At 38.8% G+C, this 17320-nt stretch overlaps 2 protein-coding genes across 3 annotated transcripts; one reads left to right on the top strand and one right to left on the bottom strand.

Annotated features, from left to right (window-relative positions):
- Nucleotides 1–1501: 1501 nt before the first annotated feature.
- On the top strand, nucleotides 1502–10984 carry LOC110043497 (uncharacterized). 2 transcript variants are annotated; one of them, XM_020748954.2, is made up of 9 exons: nucleotides 1504–2044; nucleotides 4370–4541; nucleotides 5148–5249; nucleotides 5621–5781; nucleotides 7156–7390; nucleotides 7834–8060; nucleotides 8366–8560; nucleotides 9023–9082; nucleotides 10274–10984. In XM_020748954.2, the coding sequence occupies exons 1-9, from the start codon at nucleotides 1701–1703 to the stop codon at nucleotides 10449–10451; spliced, it is 1674 nt and encodes a 557-aa protein (XP_020604613.2). In that variant the 5' UTR covers nucleotides 1504–1700; the 3' UTR covers nucleotides 10452–10984. The 2 variants fall into 2 exon arrangements, with proteins under 2 accessions (XP_089128950.1, XP_020604613.2); XM_089272824.1 differs by lacking the exon at nucleotides 9023–9082 and having other exon boundaries at nucleotides 1502–2044.
- LOC110043499 (carbohydrate sulfotransferase 14-like) lies at nucleotides 10777–17306 on the bottom strand. Its single transcript, XM_020748956.2, has 3 exons — nucleotides 17083–17306; nucleotides 13532–13563; nucleotides 10777–12190 (listed from the first exon to the last, which is right to left on the bottom strand). The coding sequence occupies exons 1-3, from the start codon at nucleotides 17261–17263 to the stop codon at nucleotides 11393–11395; spliced, it is 1011 nt and encodes a 336-aa protein (XP_020604615.2). The 5' UTR covers nucleotides 17264–17306; the 3' UTR covers nucleotides 10777–11392.
- Nucleotides 17307–17320: the final 14 nt, after the last annotated feature.

The following is a 17320-nucleotide window of genomic DNA, read 5'->3' as shown; positions in this document are numbered from 1 at the left end:
GTTTTTAAGTACCAATTGAGGGCCTGTTTATATGGATAAAAGTTGTCCGTGTTCGGAGGTTGCCCTCTCACCGTGCCATCTTTTGAAGAATGCGCATGATATGGTAGGTGAGTCAAACGTCGAAAGTTTAAGAAAGTCAGCTCGGACCCAGTGTCTGCCTACCTTCCTCAGCCCCGAGCCAACTTTGTCATTTCTTAGAAAGACAGTTCGCTGTTATTTATGTATGATTATTTCAAATTCCCTCGCCGAGGTAGCTGGGTATTGAGGTTGACCTTCCCTTTCTCTGTCGGTATAAATGTGTTTATTATAAACTGGATCATTGGATAATGCATTTCGAGAGTTTTCACTGGCTTAGCCATCATGGGTTATGAGCAATTAGTATATACCACACATGTGAATAGTGCTTTTCGCGCCCTCTGATTGGTTAACTTCGAGGTGATTAGCAAGTACTATTCACCTCCAAGCAGCCGGCGCGAGAGATTTTAAAATTTGCGACCGCTTGCCACACATAAAATAACGTCAGTTTTGGTCCGCTAATTATTCAGCTTGTGTGTCATATACTAAAACAACTATTCACCTCAATGTCGGTGAAAGTGATGGATATTTACCTCCACTTCGGTGAATAATTGTTAATTATACCATGCTCTACAAATATGGTAAGCGTACGCGTGAATCTCTGGGGCGTTTTTATTTCAGTCTAGTTCTCTATAATTTTGGGGGCGTTTTTAATAAAACAATTATTCCACTCACGCTTGTTGGATATGAGATGATTAGAGCCAACTCGGCGGTAGGCGCGTCGTTGGCTATCTACCATCTCGTATCTAAGCGCGCTCTCCGCGCGCTCGTGGAATAATTGTAAAATTATTCGCCAAAACACACCAACCAATTCCCTGTCGTTCCGGGGCTGCTAGGAGCGCGCGCTAAAACATTTGAGGGAAGTGAATGGAGTCGCTCGTGTTCATTTTTGAACGCTCAAGAGCTATACTGAATTAAGTAAAAATTAAATGGCTCAAAAGTGCAAATTTAGCTATTTTTGACAAAATTAAACATAGCTTTTAATTTGTTTTTATTCCGACTTTAGCAAAGGTCGATGTCTAAATAAAAAGTTTGTCATTCATCTTATTCTCTCCTATTCTGAATTCCAGCTAAGCCTCTAGATTCAAGCTGGGACAGAATAAGATCAACTAAAAAAAATGTTAAAATAATTCTTCGACTTTCTTCAGACACGAGCTTGCCATTTATGAGCCATAATACCCGCACTGCTCCCCATCCCCCAACTCCCACTTCCCGTCCTAAGACCTTCATGAAGTCTCTTTTTAATCTGACTCGCATGCGTTTCCATGACGAGGTTCAAGCAGATGAATTATTTCACTCTTACAACGCTAATTTTGTTTGATTTTCAAAAACAGACGTCCATAGAAGCTTTTATTGTTTTTCTTTAATATACATATTAAAGTCCCTTTTCGAAACCCACTCACTACAATCTTATCAACAGATTAGCCCGTCAATCAAAATATTGACCTGTGCCACGCTTGGCGGCCCGGTTGGTACCTCGCGGCGCTTTCGTCCTCTAACGGGACGAGAATAAACAAGATATGAGAAGCGTTTGTTGATCTTTTGACGGTATTTGTCCGAGAATCGTTTGGTGCTCTCTTCCTTTTTATTTCTTATTTTACAAGTCAAACTACTTTCTTGACACCATGACCTGTAATGCGTCTGTGACGAATTCATGCGGACCAGGAGGTGTCTGCACTGGGACCGCGAATGCAAGTTCTTGTTTCTGCAGTGCAGGCTATGTTTTTAACGATGCCGGGCTTTGTGAGGAGCCAAAAATACCTATGGCTTATTCAGCGGTGGCATCTTTTTGTTGGCTGTGCTTTCTTCTTGTTTTGGGGAAGTTCCTTCGCCTGTACGTATGGATCTTCCAGAAGCTTTACCTACCTGCCTCCGTCATTGGCGGGATTCTGGGTTTGATTGTACTGCAAGTAGCTAGCCTCAACAAAGATGTTTCTAAATTTATCGCATTAAATTTCACCAGAGGATGGTATGTATTTTTTTGTTGTGTGTATTAGCTAAGAAGCGAGATGTGTAAGCTTAAGTGTATGTAAATAAAGACATAACACCCCCTAAATACTGGTTTTGGTGAACATTTACATAGAGAAACCCAGTGATGAAATCGCAATTCAGCTTTTCAATCGGGAATTCTTGGGCGGAAATTGCGAAGTACTGCCATTAAGCTAAGGTTTTTACTACCTTGTCACGACGAAAATCAGGATAATAAGACATTTAAGTTAAGATTTAAATTTCAAAATTTAATCGTTCCACGAACATTAATTACACAATTTCCAGATTGTTTTTTCTTGTCGTGAAATTGCCTATCAACAGATGTTTTTCGCTGTCATGCGCTTTGAAGTACTCGTGCACCTTGATTTTAATTTGTGGAAAAAGTAAGGCTAGAAGTACATCACGTGCAAGGGACCCTAATAATTACTTTCCTTTATGGCCTGAAATAATATACTTTTCTTTTAAAAGATTGAAATTCAGACCGGCGTCGACAAAATCTGGATCGGATCGGATCGGATCACGGAAAAAAATTCAAAATTTTGTTGAGCAAATTGCACTAGAGTGACTACTGTGAGCAGAACGTTTTATTTCATTCAGGTGTGATATTCCTTTATTCTTTTATAATATCAAGCCAACAGGGAGCTGGTCACAGATGAATTTTTTTCAGGCTGTTGGGTTTTGATTGCGATGATCAATCATGTCTTCATATCTTTCTCCGCAGTTCAGATAAATGATATTTCGTGTATTCACTTGCATCAAAGGTAAACTGTTATAAAACGAGTCAGTATGGTAATAATAGGACGAATGTGTGAATAGAAACACGAAAACTAAAAACACTAAAAAATTAAACACCTGATGATTTCAAACAATTTCCATTTTTGAGACAAGTCTACACTTTTACAAGATGTGAGTTTGGAATACGATATTTCGCACTCGAATAAAACGAAACAAACCATTAAATTTTGTATTTCAAGGAAACATAGCTGTTTTACAAAAACTTCTAGGAATAACATCAATAGTGTGAACGATAACGCAACCCAAGAATAAACAGCATTTTAGGAGTTACGTCACGATTTTTAGAGTTATTTTTAGGGTCGTAAAGAGTTGCCTTTAAATAGAATAAAAACCTTAAAATGATCGTGTTCTAGGATAGAAAACACTTAAGAGGCAAGAACAAATCAAAACGGAATGAGGATCATTAAGGATGGCAAAGATTAACGGGGATTGCAAATGACGAACTTGAAAAACTAGGCTAGTTTTTTCAAGATGTGCAAATCGTGACGTAGCTCCTTCAAAGCAAGTCATGTCCTTAAGCTTTCGTACGTAAGTTTTCTCATTAACTGTAACACCAACTGTAACGCTCACATCTGACACGAAAATGTAGCCGAGAATTAGCCACTGATAACAATTTCAAAAACGAGAATGGGAGGTTCACGCAAGCTTCGAGCCAACTAACGTTCAAATATAACTACATCTGCCTGTTCATTACAATTTAAATTCATCGTAAATTAGGCACTTATGTGGCTTTTTAAATGACCTCTTGTCATCCTCTGTAATTAACATGTCATTGCGTCAAATTCGGGATTCTTATTTTCATTTAACATATTTTAGTTTTCCACTTTTATTTTTTATTTATTATTATCGTATAAACGGTTTGATTTTTGTTTTGGAATTTTTTTTTCTTTAAAACTTTGTTTTTTTTTTTCTGTGATCCAATCCGTGATCTGATCCGTGATCCGATCCGTGATCCGATCCATGATCCGATCCGTGATCCAGCCTGTGATCTGATCCGTGATCCAATCCGGTCCGATCCAGGTTTTGTCGACGCCGAAATTCAGACCAGTTGCCAGAGCCCACTGTCTCTTGATTTCTGCTGGCTGAGAGAGGGATGAGAGTTGACTGCTTATGGGCCTTACATATAATGGTGTAAACATGAGGTTTGGTAACCCCATTCTTCTGCCCCCATCATTTTGTTGCTGATTCTCAGTGTGCTTGGTACACAAAGTGCTTTGCACTGTCTCAGATCAAGGCCTCCCTGGTCAACAGGGTCGGAAAAATTCATTCTTTATGCCTTTTGCCCCTACCCTCCCCTGTGCAATGTTGACAAAACACTTTCATCTAACGCAAGCTTGCATTTTACCGTTTTCCAACATTGAAAGGAGGAATGGGGTGCTGACACTTATTCTCATGTAGTCTGTAGGTGTTACGCTTATAATTTCATGTTTTTGCGCATTTTCGAACACATTCTATCCAAGGTTGCAGTAGCTGGCCGACATGAGCTATATTTCTCTTTCTTTCTCCCTAGGTACAACCTGGCAGGATTCCTCATCAATATTGTGTTCTCATCATTGTTTCTTGGTACCCAGATTCCTAATGTGGCAGTGATATGGAAGCAGGCAGGACCACAGCTTATGTATGGCATGCTTATTGCCTGGGGACAATGGATTGTTGCACTTGTTGTGACTGGTGCTCTGTTGGTAAGGCCTCCTTACTACCCTAGTGGTCATCACCACATTTCTCCTATGATAATTTCCCTACCTGTATACATGAACTTTTTCGAATAGCCAGTTGTTCTATACTGAGAAAGCATGCATACTTAACAATAATTGTTGGACAAGGCTGAGCAAAATATTGTGATTTGTCAGTGGCTAGTGGATCAATTATTTGCTGAAGCCGAAGGCTGATTGAGGCAAATAATTAATCTATGAGACACTGACAAATGACAATATTGTGCAAAAACTGAGTCCAATAATTGTTTTATCATTCATTCACCAAGTTTGTTTTCATACTTAAATAATTCTCTGACAGCTCAGGGAAGTGATCTGTCATTTTTCACACAACAGCATGGTTACAATACACATGAGCACGGGATATTTTTTGCAACAAACCACATTTGGACGGTATTTTGCAAGAGCAAACCATTATTTGTAGGCAGTTATTTGCAGGTCATGTGTTGGGCTTTCTGTCAATGAAAAGGAATAAAAAATGCATTGATTGATAAAGTGCACTAATGGTAATTTTAGCCACATTCTTCTTGTATTGCACCATTGGATGAATTAGTTACCAGGTCCCATTGTTTGCAGATTCCTGCTTTTGGTGTCAGTCCTTTGTTCGCTACTGTCCTTCCTGTGGGGTTTGCAGGTGGTCATGGGACTGCTGGAGGACTCATGCCGACATACAAAGCAGTAAGTTACCATGATGAGATAATTAACTTTATCATCCATCAAATGTTTTCGCTCGTGTGCAATTGGTCTAAACGCATCATGTGACTGAATATGCCCCAGCAAAAACTGGGGAGTATAGCCGAGTGATTTTCCCTAATTTTCAAAACTGCATGTGTTGCAAAATATATTTGAAGGATAGTGTTCAGAATGGTCTCCATTTGGCAGGAAAAGTGCTTGGATATTTGTCCTTCGACATTATCTGTTCCTTAAAGCTCACAGTTTTCCTTGAGCTATGTTCTTGGAAATCTGTTTACTTCCCAGAACAGAATGATGTCCAAGCACACTCAGTTATCCACTGATCAGATCTCACACTAGATTGTTTTGTTCCACAGCTTGGATTTCCTAATGGTGGAGACTTTGGTTTGGCCAGTGCAACTCTGGGACTTGTTTTTTCAGTCATTTGTGGTGTAATGTTAGTTAACATTGCCACTCACAGGGGATGGGTGAAGAGGGAGAGGATTGACACAGCTCAGGAGGTCAAGATATCCATTAGGTTGGTATAGATATTTTAGATGTTAATAATAATAATAATAATAATAATTGTTTATTCACAAATCCATAGGAAAGTGAAAAGGAGATAAAAGAGGTTATCCCTTTCTAGTTTATCTCCTGATAATGAAATAAATTAAGACATTATTTACAACTGTTTAAAATACTAACTATACATATAATACATCACACAAGTATTATTATTATTAAAATTATTATTATTATTATTATTATTGTTATTAAGATTGTTCAAGAAAGGTTTGAAAGTAACAGAAGGATTTGACAGTCCTAAAGACAGACAGAAAGACAGACAGATGGACAGACAGACATAGACTGGCTGGGTGACTGACTGGGTGATTGTCTGAATGACATGGCTGACTAACTGACTGATTGATTGATTGATTGATTGATTGATTGATTGAATTATTGATTGATTGACTTCCTGACTGTCTGATGATCTGACTGTCTGACTGTCTAACTGTCAGAGAAAATGACAGATGGGAAGGAAAAACTGATATTCTGACTTTTGGGTACTTAGATTAGATACTAGTGCAATGAAACCCTTCTCATAATAAACCCCCTTATAATGAAGTGCTTGCTTAGCCAATTTTACAATAAAAAGGATTGAGTAAATTTCCAGAACACTTGGCTGCAAACCAAGGTTAACAAGCCCAGTCTGCCCACCCAGTTCTGCTGCCAGGCACCTTATGAGAAGGTGTTGATATGAAGATGATAGTTTAGTGACAGGCCATTTACAAGTGACCTCCTGCCTAGCAGGCTGGACAGTTTCATAGTGATCACTACACCTGTAAAAGGAGAGGCATACAATGCATCACCTGCCATATCGTGAGTGGGAGGTTCTGCCCAGGCCTTACACCCCCCGAACAAATCATCTTCTTTGCACTTCTTAGTTCCTAACAGAACATAAGTCCAACACCTTTGCTTTCCATCTTATCCTGTTTTGGGCTGCTTTCTTTGTAGCAGCCCAAGTAACATCCTTTTCTTTTAACTCTAACACGCAAGTGTGTCTCCATGACTGCATAGGCCCCCAGAACAAATAAACCCCCATTGCTATCAGGCTTTTAGCCAGATGGGTGTGCAGGTATCCTGTGGACAGCCACTTATTAAAGAAAATTGTTTTATTTTTCATAATAAATAATTGTTCGTTTGAGCAGAACATAATATTAGCACATTTTGGACACCAACTTTTCAAATACTGGCTAAAAGCCTGGTTGCTATTAAATATTCATACTTCCCCAGCACCTTCAAGGCACTTTGTTTTTTTTCAGAGTTCTACTGTACAACTAGGTTATAACTAATTTTCCACCCAGTCGTATACTTGTCTGCCTTACCTAAGTCTTCTTTCACATTTTCCAAGGGGTGTATATGCAGTTGGCAGTCGGCCCTCAGCTGGAGTTCAAACAGTTAGAGCAAGTTCTATAGACGTGTTGGCATTTCACCTGGCAGTACTGGGAATAGCTATGTTGATTGGTTATGGATTAAAGCAGGGACTGATTGCAATTGAAAGCACTTCACAGAAGCTCAAGGATCTTAACTTTCTCTCTGGCATACCCCTGTTTCCACTGTGTATGGCTGGAGGTATTATTATTCAGGTTAGGAGATGAGTTTACATTGTTTTACCATCAAACTGAAACAACTGACCAACCAATCAATCAGTAAAATTTTTACATCAGTTCTGTAGCTTCATCGAGGCACGGTGGCTTCATGGTTAGTGTACTCCTCTCTGGATTGAGTGGTCCGGGTTCAAGCCCTGGCTGGGGTCATTGTGTTGTGGTGTTGGGCAAGACGCTTTACTCTCACAGTGCCTCTCTCCACCCAGGTGTGTAAATGGGTACCAGTGAATTTAATGCTGGGGGTAACCCTGCAATGGACTAGCATCCCATCCAGGGGGGGAGTAGAAGTATCCCTAGTTGTTTCATGCTATGGAAACCGGAGATAAGCACCACTTGGCTTGTATGCAGACTCTACCTTTACCTTTTTCGGTAGCTATGACTGTAGATAGTCTTTTAATCTTAGTGAATGTCTTCCCTTTCAGCTTATCATTGAGAGAATCCAGAGCATTAATGAATTGATTGATGCATCTCTTATGGAAAGGATAGCATCCTCTTCATTAGATTTCCTCATAACTTCAGCTGTGGCTACGGTAGATGTCTCTGCTGTTGCTGTCGACATTACTCCTCTCCTAATCCTGTGCGTGTGTGGTTTTATCTGGAACTTCATCATGTTAGGCTGTTTGTCAAGACTTCTCTTACCCAATCACTGGTATGTTAGAGGAAAACCAATAATGCTGTTTGTCTTGCTCTGCACCATTTCCTTGTCATTGGTGTCTTCAAGGACAAGCGTGTACACATACACCCCTATCCCAACCACATATATCCTCATATTCCTGTGTCTATTAAGTCTGTGAAAATGAGGAGTTTTCCCTCTCTCTACCCTGGGCAACAAAAGAGAGTAATCTGTTTTGATCAGTACATTATAACCATGACAATTTTGCCAAACTCAAATCAAGTGACAGGGCTGGCAACTGTTTGTCTTGGCAGTTACTCTGAATTTCTTTTTGTTGACAGGTTTGAGAGAGCAATCGCTGACTTTGGAATGAATACAGGTGTGATTGCGACAGGACTAATTCTGTTACGTATGGTGGATCCCGAGAGTAGGACTCCTGTGCCTGCTGATTTTGCCTTCAAACAGCTTCTGCACTCTCCATTCATGGGTGGAGGGATCTGGACTTGCCTTGCTCTTCCTTTGCTAAGTATCCTGAAGTATGGAAAGAACTGAGTCTTGTTTATGTTAATCTTGATATTGTGACCAGAAACATTTCTTTGTAGGATCTCTGTTTTATAATTTGCTATTCTGTAAGTTTCATGTCTGTGCCTAGTGATTTTGTAATTAAACAGTTTCTTCACTTTTAACTTCAATAGGAGATGACTTAAAACTCTCCAGGCCAGGCTTGTAAGAAAATATGTATGTTGACTAATATAGATAATTTGTATACTGACTGGACCTAAAAGATTGGTACACCTCAAATTCCCCCAACTACCAAATTGTATTGTGACAAAATTATAACATTAATTCTGTGCATGCACATTATTAGACTAAAATGTCAGTAAATTATATCCCACTTCCAGCCCAGAGTGGGAGATGGCTGAGATTTTAGGCTGGTGTGAAAAAAACAAGCATGCATTTTAGACCTGTAATTTGTTATTTTGGTTTTTTAATTCCAGCATCTGGGTTGTTACAATCATTGCAGCAGTTGTATTCAGCTTGTGGCTTTTAAGCTTCTTGTAAGATTTGCAGATTTCTGTGTGTGCATGTCATTTACAGTATCTGGAGAGTCGACGTACTGAATATGTTTGACAGACTCTCTCCTCTCTCAACCCACCTGTATACTAACAAGGTACAAGGTCAGCAAACTTAGTTTAGGAGATGGCCTTATGATTGACTGGTATCCGAAACCAGTACAAGCTTTTACTAGTACCTATGGGGCCAACTCAGGGGGCGGGGTACTCTGGATTTCAAGTGATGGGGGTCGTCGAAGGATTTTTTTGGGTTTGAAATTTTTGATTTCGTGATTTTTTGGGTAGGAAAATTTTGGCAAGTATTTTTTTTTTGGTAGCTTGATTTAAGTAGGGGTTTTTGGAGGTATTCAAAACAACCTGAAGATTTGTGATAGTTCCCGCATATCCCAGCCACATACATGTAGTTCTGTGTCATATGTGCAGACATTTTTTTTCATCAATTTGCTCTGGGTAATTACCCAAGAATGATATTAGAATTTATTTTATGCTGTGAACAAAGCCATTACAGATGCAATGTAGCTCATAAAGCATGACATGATGGGGTTGTTCATGTAATGTTCTTACCCAGGGTGGTCTTGTTTAGAGTTGTCATTCTGCATAATGTTATTGTTGTAACAGAATATGTTCTTGGGTGTCTCGAGTGTTGTTATTAACGATGACCATCACCTGCAGAAAAGGTTCTTACTCCAGATGGTGTGATGAATAAATAAACACAAACATTCCATTACTGTTTCCATTTTTCGTATTGTATCATTTAATGCTCTCTGGAAATTTTTATGGCTTGGAAATTCGGGATGGAAATTTTGGGGGGGTTAAATTTTGGTCTCGGGATTTTTTGGGGTTTTAATTTTTGCCCCAATTTGATAATCCCTGTCACTTGAAATCCGGAATACCTTCACTTTGAGGTAGACCTTAATATACTGTAGATTCAGGGCTCCAAAAAGTGCTAGCCAGTAGCCCAAGGTGAGTAGATTTTCCTTGCGGACAAGTAACGTTGTGCTGGCAGGATCACTTATCTCCTCAGACTTGTGGGAGAACAACTCTACTCCTGCATTTACAGTGGCTCTCCACCTTTTGAATATAAGGAAGTCTAGGCACTAATCCATGGGAACTCAGTTCAAGTTATGTCACCATAACTAACATCTGTTAACTTTTCTCTCTTCCTGCTCCTTCCAGCTTCTACTTTCGCAAGCGATACACAGGGACATGTAGCTGCAGTTTGTGTGCCATGGAGAAGCCAGGTGTTTTATCCCATGAAGACAGTTATCTGGATATCTCAGGAGAGAACCATGAAATTGAAAATCATCAAGAAATGGATGGACTTTCACTTGAAAAGCCTCAGGATGACATGTAAACAAGAAGTGCTAGATATATTAGCTGAAATCCACTAGTCCTGGGTAGATGCAGCAGTTTGAGAGACTCAGAAAAAGCTATCCAGCCCTGCTTATCTGAATAATGTCTGTGAGTGAGACTGGGTTGATGATACAGAATGGACTCTCTAGAATATGACTCTCTAGAATAATAAGTATTTGTGGGACAATTCTACAGTCAGAAGGATATGGTTATTACTATTATTAAGTGTGGGTTTCTGTGGTTTGTAGATAATTTGATTTGTGGGTCGCGTGTGTGGGGGGGGGGGGGGTGGGGAATTCTTAATGAAAATCAATTTCTCATTGATGCGGTATATATTCCAATCATATTTTGAAGCTAAGAAGTTAATTAAGTGTCATGTGAATAAAAGAAGTCCAGAATATAATATATTAAGTCACAGTTCAAACTTTTTTTCAATAGTAGCATAACTAAAATGTGTGCAAAACAAGGTGATAGGTATAAATATAACAATTATTGTACAATTATTGTATTCAATAAATTTGCATTTTTGGTAAATAGTTCTTTTTTAGTTCATCTGTCCATCTTGCATCTACACTACTATGTTTTAAAAAATAGAAAATATTTTCCATTTCAACTTGGGTGTAGAGTCTAAAGAGTTCCAAAGTTTAAAAGTTCTGTCAAAGAATGTTCTTTGTCTGGTTACTTGAAATCTCAAGCTCATAATCTAATTGTTGAATAGTATTTGTCCATTTGTAATCAAAATTAAAATTGAAGCAACAACCAGATACTTAGACAAAGATCTTTATATGCTGGCTAAGTCTTACTCTTTATTGTTTTTGTTGTTGGCTTTTTTTGGAGTGGGGGTGTCAGATTTCATTGTCCTTTAAGAGGGTATAGTGCACAAAGTGCATAAAGTGATTAGTTGGTGACTTATTCTGAGGCTACAAGTAATTTCAGGTCTTTTCAAACATTTGGTATTTGGTATGAAAACAATTTGTAGTCCAAATCATATTTTCTCAGTGCTTTTTTTAACATATCTGGTGATACATCTGTGAATTTCTCACTTTCTACATGTCCTTTACCACCCGATTTATAATACTTCTGTTGTTTAGGAAAAGAAACTTGTTCATTCACATTAAGCTTTTTCAGTACTTGATTAGCATCCAACTCCAGATTCTCAAAGGATCCAACAAAGTCGTATGAAACAGCACAAGGTTGGCACAATTCATAGAATGGCATCCAGTGCTCATTCATGTCTTCCACACGACTCTCTGCTACATACTGCAAAAACTCTTCTAATGAGACGTCATCTCCTTTGGAATTTTCTGTAGCATTCTTCCGCACATGCTTGACAATTTTTCTTCCATGGCTTTTATGGAAAGAGGTGTTGTTTAACAAGAATTTGTCTTTATATGCTGACAGAATTCTGACGAGAGGGTCCCTTACAAACATGAATTTATAATACTCTTGGAGTTTGCGTTTGACAACCAAGGATGGTAAATCTCCTAGGAATGTAAAGCTCATGTGATTCACCTTGCGGATGGTGTTTGTGTCAGTAGCTTCACCATCCAGTACCATCATGACTCTTTTCCAGTTTGAACAAGCAACTTTGGGCACTGAACAGTACAGAAACTTGTGCTCATCATTAACCAAGATGTGTTTGGCTAGGATCTCTTTCTCTGTGACCGAAAGGGAATCCCACGATTTCCTAGTGTTTCCACATACTTGTCTCAAGGATTTCAGCCTTTGTTCACTGGAGACCTGTAACGGAGAAATGACAAGATGAAGAAGATTGATAAATAATAATACGATACCAGCAAAGGAACAAGTTACAGTAGTCTTCTGCCATCTGACCCATCTTAGTAGGTGTAGTGCCCTAATGGTTTAAGTACCCTGAACTCTAGATTAAGTGGTCCAGGTTCAAGCCCTGGCTAGGGTCATGTGTTGTGTTCTTGGGTAAGACACTTCACTCTCACAGTGCCTCTCTCCACCTCTCTCCACCCAGGTGTATAAATTGTTACCAGAAAATTTAATACTCTGGGTAGTCCTCCAATGGATTAGCATGTCATCCACGACAGGTTACATTATGCTATGGAAACTGGAGATAAGCGCTAGCTTGATGGGCCCTAACCCTAACTAGGTTTGAATGCAGACTAATCACCTTAATTAACATATCTGAACTTTGAGCAGTTGGAGATGGACCTGTTAGACCTGTTACCAAAATTAATGGACCATATGATATAAAGGGAAGCGCCATGGCCTCATGGTTAGTGCACTTGCCTCCGTACCAAGCAGTCCAGGTTCGAGCCCTGGCTGGGGACATTGTGCTGTGTTCTTGGGCAACACACTTTGCTCTCGCAGTGCCTCTTTCCACCCTGACCCAGGTGTATAAATTTGTACACGTGAACTTAATGCTGGGGGTAACCCTGTGACAGACTAGCATCCCATCCAGGGGGGAGTAGAAATACTCCTAATCGCTTCATGTTACAGAAACCGGAATACATGTAAGCTCTGGCCTGATGAGCCACTTGGTTCATGTGCAGACTTTATATGATATAAAGACTATGTATCTCATGAATTCAAAGTTGTCGGTATTAATCCTGGATTAAGTGACTATCCATTTCACAAGGTGACGCTAATAATGATCCACAACTGACAGAGCTTTCCAAACGCTGATCATTGTAACATGATGTGACCAAAAGTATTTTTTACTGACCATGGATAGTTCCTAGCTAGCAGTTTACCTCCCCTCCCCCCACCACCTCTCCTCCATCCAGCATTTTTAGAGGTCATGCTACTAACAATCTGCTGGTAGCCATTTACACACCTGGGTGGTGAGATCAGACCTCACAATTCTTGCCAAGAGCACAAAACAGTTAACACAGTGAGATGCATGTACCAACCACTAAGCTGTAGATAAAGTCCTCAGCCAGGGCTCAAACCCAAGCCACTTGATCTAGAAGACAAGTGCACTAGCCATGGGGCCACCGTGCATCCCTGTAAAGTCTCCCATTATTATTAATGGATTAGCCAATAGATTAATCAAGTCCTGGATTTTCTCTTAATGTTCTATTTTGTCAATCTGAAGAAACTTCCACTTACCACAGAATTACTGAAATTTAATCCTCCGATTTCTGTAAACCAAAATAAAGCATAAAGTTACTCAAGTTTTAATTAGTAAGACTTGTTTGGCTACACATTGTGTACAGCTGTTGTCTATCAGTCAGCCTCTTCTTGTTTTACAAGTTTTGGCCTCAGGGCTAGTTCTTTTGAATTTTTTGACTGCTTAAAGGAAGAAATAGAAGAACGACTGTCTGACAGCACTGTGGTGGACACCAGATGGTTGAATGGTGAGAGGGGAACTGAACTGCCCCCTGGAGGGACTGTTGAGATTAAGAAAGCAGCAAGGCAGGCCAGGGTGGATGAGTTAGAATATAGTTGAAGCGGTGGCACAGAACACAGTGTCGGGTTGACAAGGTGACAGCCTTATATGTCTATTGGCGTGAGGAGACAATAATAATAATAATAATCGTATCTATAACAAAATTCTCGATCGCGATTGGTTCTCTGCGTGCCTATTTGTCATGTAATCCGCACGCAATCACATAAGTGTCCAATAACAGGAATCCAATTTGAACTTTTCGTAATTGGATACCCATATGATTTGCACGTCAATTACGGCACGCTTTAAAGGCTTCCTTTGCACTGTTTCCTACAGTTTTCAAAACTTGTGAAAGGCATTACAGACATATTTGCTCAAAAGAAATTCTCAAAAAACATATCTTTCTAAAATTTGTATAGATACGATTAATTAGTCATTGGACCTCATACCGTACAATTCAAGGAGTAATCATGCTCATAATTTCAAATCGGCCTCACACTTCACAGTCGACCGATTTGAAAATTACTCGTGCAATTAGTCATAGTAATTGGACCAAGTGAAGTACAATTCAGGGAGTAGTCGTGCTAGTAATTTCAAAATCAGACAAGCGCAAAGCATGAGGCCGATTTGAAATTGCAAGCACAATTACTCCCTAAATTGTACGACACAAGGTCCAATTACTAATTAATCGAATCTATAATAAATTTTGGAATTAAAAATGTTTTTTGAGAACTTCTTTTGAGTGAAAATGTATGTAGCGCATTTTTCAAAACTGTAGGAAACGTTGCAAAGAAAGCCATTAAAGCGCAAGTAATTGAGGTGCAAATCACCTGGGTATCCAATCACAGGTGTCCAATTACAAAAAGTTCAAATTGGATACCTGTAATTGGACACCCATGTGATTGCGTGCCAATTACGTGGCAAATAGGCATGCAGAGAACCAATCACGATCGAGAATTTCGTTATAGATGTGATTACTCCCTGAATTGTACTCCACTCAGTCCAATTACTATTACAAATAATAATGTATTAATTTATATTGCGTTTTTAACATACAATGATCAAAAGTGCATTACAATATTAAAATATACTAAATATGTACATAAACTAAATTTAACAATAACAAAGTAATTTAAGCGCTTAAGGCTAAAAGCTAACTTAAAAAGATGTGTTTTAAGACAAGATTTAAAAGTTAAAATAGAATCAATATTGCACAGGCTCACTGGGAGCACTTTCCACAGTATAGGCACAGCTACATGAAAAGATCTATCACCAAAAGATTCTAGTGAAAGCAAGACTCTATACACAGTACAAGTACATTAATTTGCAGTTGTTTGAGTCCTGTTGTAAAGCCAGCACATTTTTAATGACACAGATAAAATTACACTCAAATCAAGCCAAGTCTTTCAGGTAAGAAAAGAAAGCATTTAAAACTTAAAGAGCCAGGGCATTAAGTTTCTACTCTGAGTTTCAGAGTGTCATTAATTTATTGTTTTTTAATCCCTCTGATAGGTTCTGCAATTTGTTTGATGCACGTGTTTATATACAACCATAATTTTTTCATTGATAATTATGACAGCTGGGACTTGCTGGCAGAAAATGTAAATCTATATTTTCTTCCCCTAACAGCCATTGGGTGATTCCAGAAAATATCCATACCCTACCATTGGTGGCATCTTCATCTCAGTCCCACATGCCTTTGGAATTCCAAACTCTTCTGCCCCTTCCCCACTTCTATTTTTTCGGAACTCGGTAATTATTCAACCCCCTCCCCTCCCCCTCCCCACGGCTGCTTTGTTTGTAGGAATTTCTGCTTTTTCTTCACAACTGATTTTAAAAGACCTCCCTGACTGCTACACATCTTGTTAAGTAGAAATTCATCCTTTCACCTTCTAAACACGTACGTTGATCATTTTCAGCTCAACTAGCGAACGAACAATGCCAGACCTCGTAGCAGACGTTTTCTTTCCATTTTCCAAGCGGAAAGATCGAGCAACTGAGCAATCAGGCTAAAGCAGTGCAAAAGATCCCAATTTACCTTAAAAACTCCATGACACATGAAAGTAGCAGCCAAATATTCATACTGGAAGGAGAATTCTCGCAAAATACCAAACAACACAAGCCCAGCGACGATCAACTTCGCACTTCTTCGACAGGCGTCTCTATAATGGCAGCGAAAGACTGGTCCAATGAAGCCAAGTCTAAGGAGCACCAGCCAATAGACTTGTTATCGCCTTTCCGAAAATGATAGCTGACCTTTTTTCGGTACTCAAAACGACATTTTTAACAACCCGAAAACAACAGACATTAAATTTCTCATATCACGAAAGTTTGAGGTGACAATTCTCTCAAGATTTCAAGCATTTTTTTTTTTTTTTTGCTTTTCTATAGACTCCCTCATCACTTGTTATGTATCAACAAAATAGTAATATTAAGCGATTTATAGTATATATTGTAATAGGTGATGGAAGCAATAAAGTTGAAAGTTGAAAGTTGAAAGAAATTTTTTGTTATTATTATTATTTTTGTTATCTTAAGAAAATCGGAGGGGATTAAGAACGATCCGTTGGGTGCCCCTGATTTGATCCCTGTTTGATCCTATAAACAAGTAAAACAATCACACATCTCTTGTCTTCACAAAATTTCAATTATTTAAATGTAAGTTATGTAAAAACAATGGACCTTTTTACTGATGTCACGCTTTTCCGATTGTTTTTTCCATCAAACAATGAATATGCGTGACCGCTCGATTTATCTTGCCGAATTTAGTTCATATGTGAAGTTTCATTGACTTCATTCGGAGTCCCTTGCAAAGTCATAAAAATATGGGACCCAGTTTCAGTTACAATTAAAGAAATGTGTGCCTGGAAGCAAAGCTTTCCCCTTAGCAAATGCATTTATTTCTTTGTAAGTTTGGACTCCCATATCTTTACGAGTTTGCAACGGACTCTTATGAAACTTCGCAGATATATTAAATTGGGCATGATAAATTGAACTATGGAGGTGATTTTTTTATTTGAAAAATACGAAAAATTGATGATATTGTGTGACATCGGTAAAAGGTATTCCATTTAGAATTTATAATCACTTGCTAAAATTTAAAAAGCCCTAGGATTGACACGAATAATCATTTATCAGCTATTTTTCACCATTTGTGTAACGAAGGTAAAAAGAATTCATCGAAAAACGGCATGAAAAGTTAAAGATTCTGCAATAAGTTTCGCCTAAATTTGTGATTCTTTATAAGCTTTCAAAGACCGTTAAAGCTTACCAGAAATCCAAGTTTCTTCTTGTGGTTTCGCTTCTGATGATCGCCATTTGCTCGAGAACAGTCGCGTCAAATGTGATCCTGTTCTATCGTCACCTTCTGAATGCGAGAGCAGAAGGTACACTCCAGCAACTATGCTGAATATCAACACAACAGCGACAAATCTGACTTTTGAGCACTTCATTTTGTGAAACAGATCACTTATGCCAGGACACGGGGGAATTTTTTCGTACAAAAGGAC

Source organism: Orbicella faveolata, unplaced genomic scaffold (genome assembly GCF_042242905.1).
Source record: "Orbicella faveolata isolate gen_17 unplaced genomic scaffold, um_ofav_v1 contig_35, whole genome shotgun sequence".
Taxonomy (NCBI): Eukaryota; Metazoa; Cnidaria; class Anthozoa; order Scleractinia; family Merulinidae; genus Orbicella; species Orbicella faveolata.
This window is presented reverse-complemented; position numbering and strand designations above follow the sequence as displayed.

What these genes read in the sequence shown, in the direction of transcription:
- LOC110043497 (XM_020748954.2), top strand. Translation starts at nt 1,701, where the DNA reads ATGACCTGTAATGCGTCTGTGACGAATTCATGCGGACCAGGAGGTGTC. An exon ending in TCATGCCGACATACAAAGCA is followed by an intron (nt 5,250 to 5,620) that starts GTAAGTTACCAT and finishes TTTGTTCCACAG; the next exon opens with CTTGGATTTCCTAATGGTGG. An exon ending in CCTTTGCTAAGTATCCTGAA is followed by an intron (nt 8,561 to 9,022) that starts GTATGGAAAGAA and finishes TTTTAATTCCAG; the next exon opens with CATCTGGGTTGTTACAATCA.
- LOC110043499 (XM_020748956.2), bottom strand. Translation starts at nt 17,263, where the DNA reads ATGAAGTGCTCAAAAGTCAGATTTGTCGCTGTTGTGTTGATATTCAGC. An exon ending in AGAAGAAACTTGGATTTCTG is followed by an intron (nt 13,564 to 17,082) that starts GTAAGCTTTAAC and finishes TTTGGTTTACAG; the next exon opens with AAATCGGAGGATTAAATTTC. An exon ending in TAAATTTCAGTAATTCTGTG is followed by an intron (nt 12,191 to 13,531) that starts GTAAGTGGAAGT and finishes TCTCCGTTACAG; the next exon opens with GTCTCCAGTGAACAAAGGCT.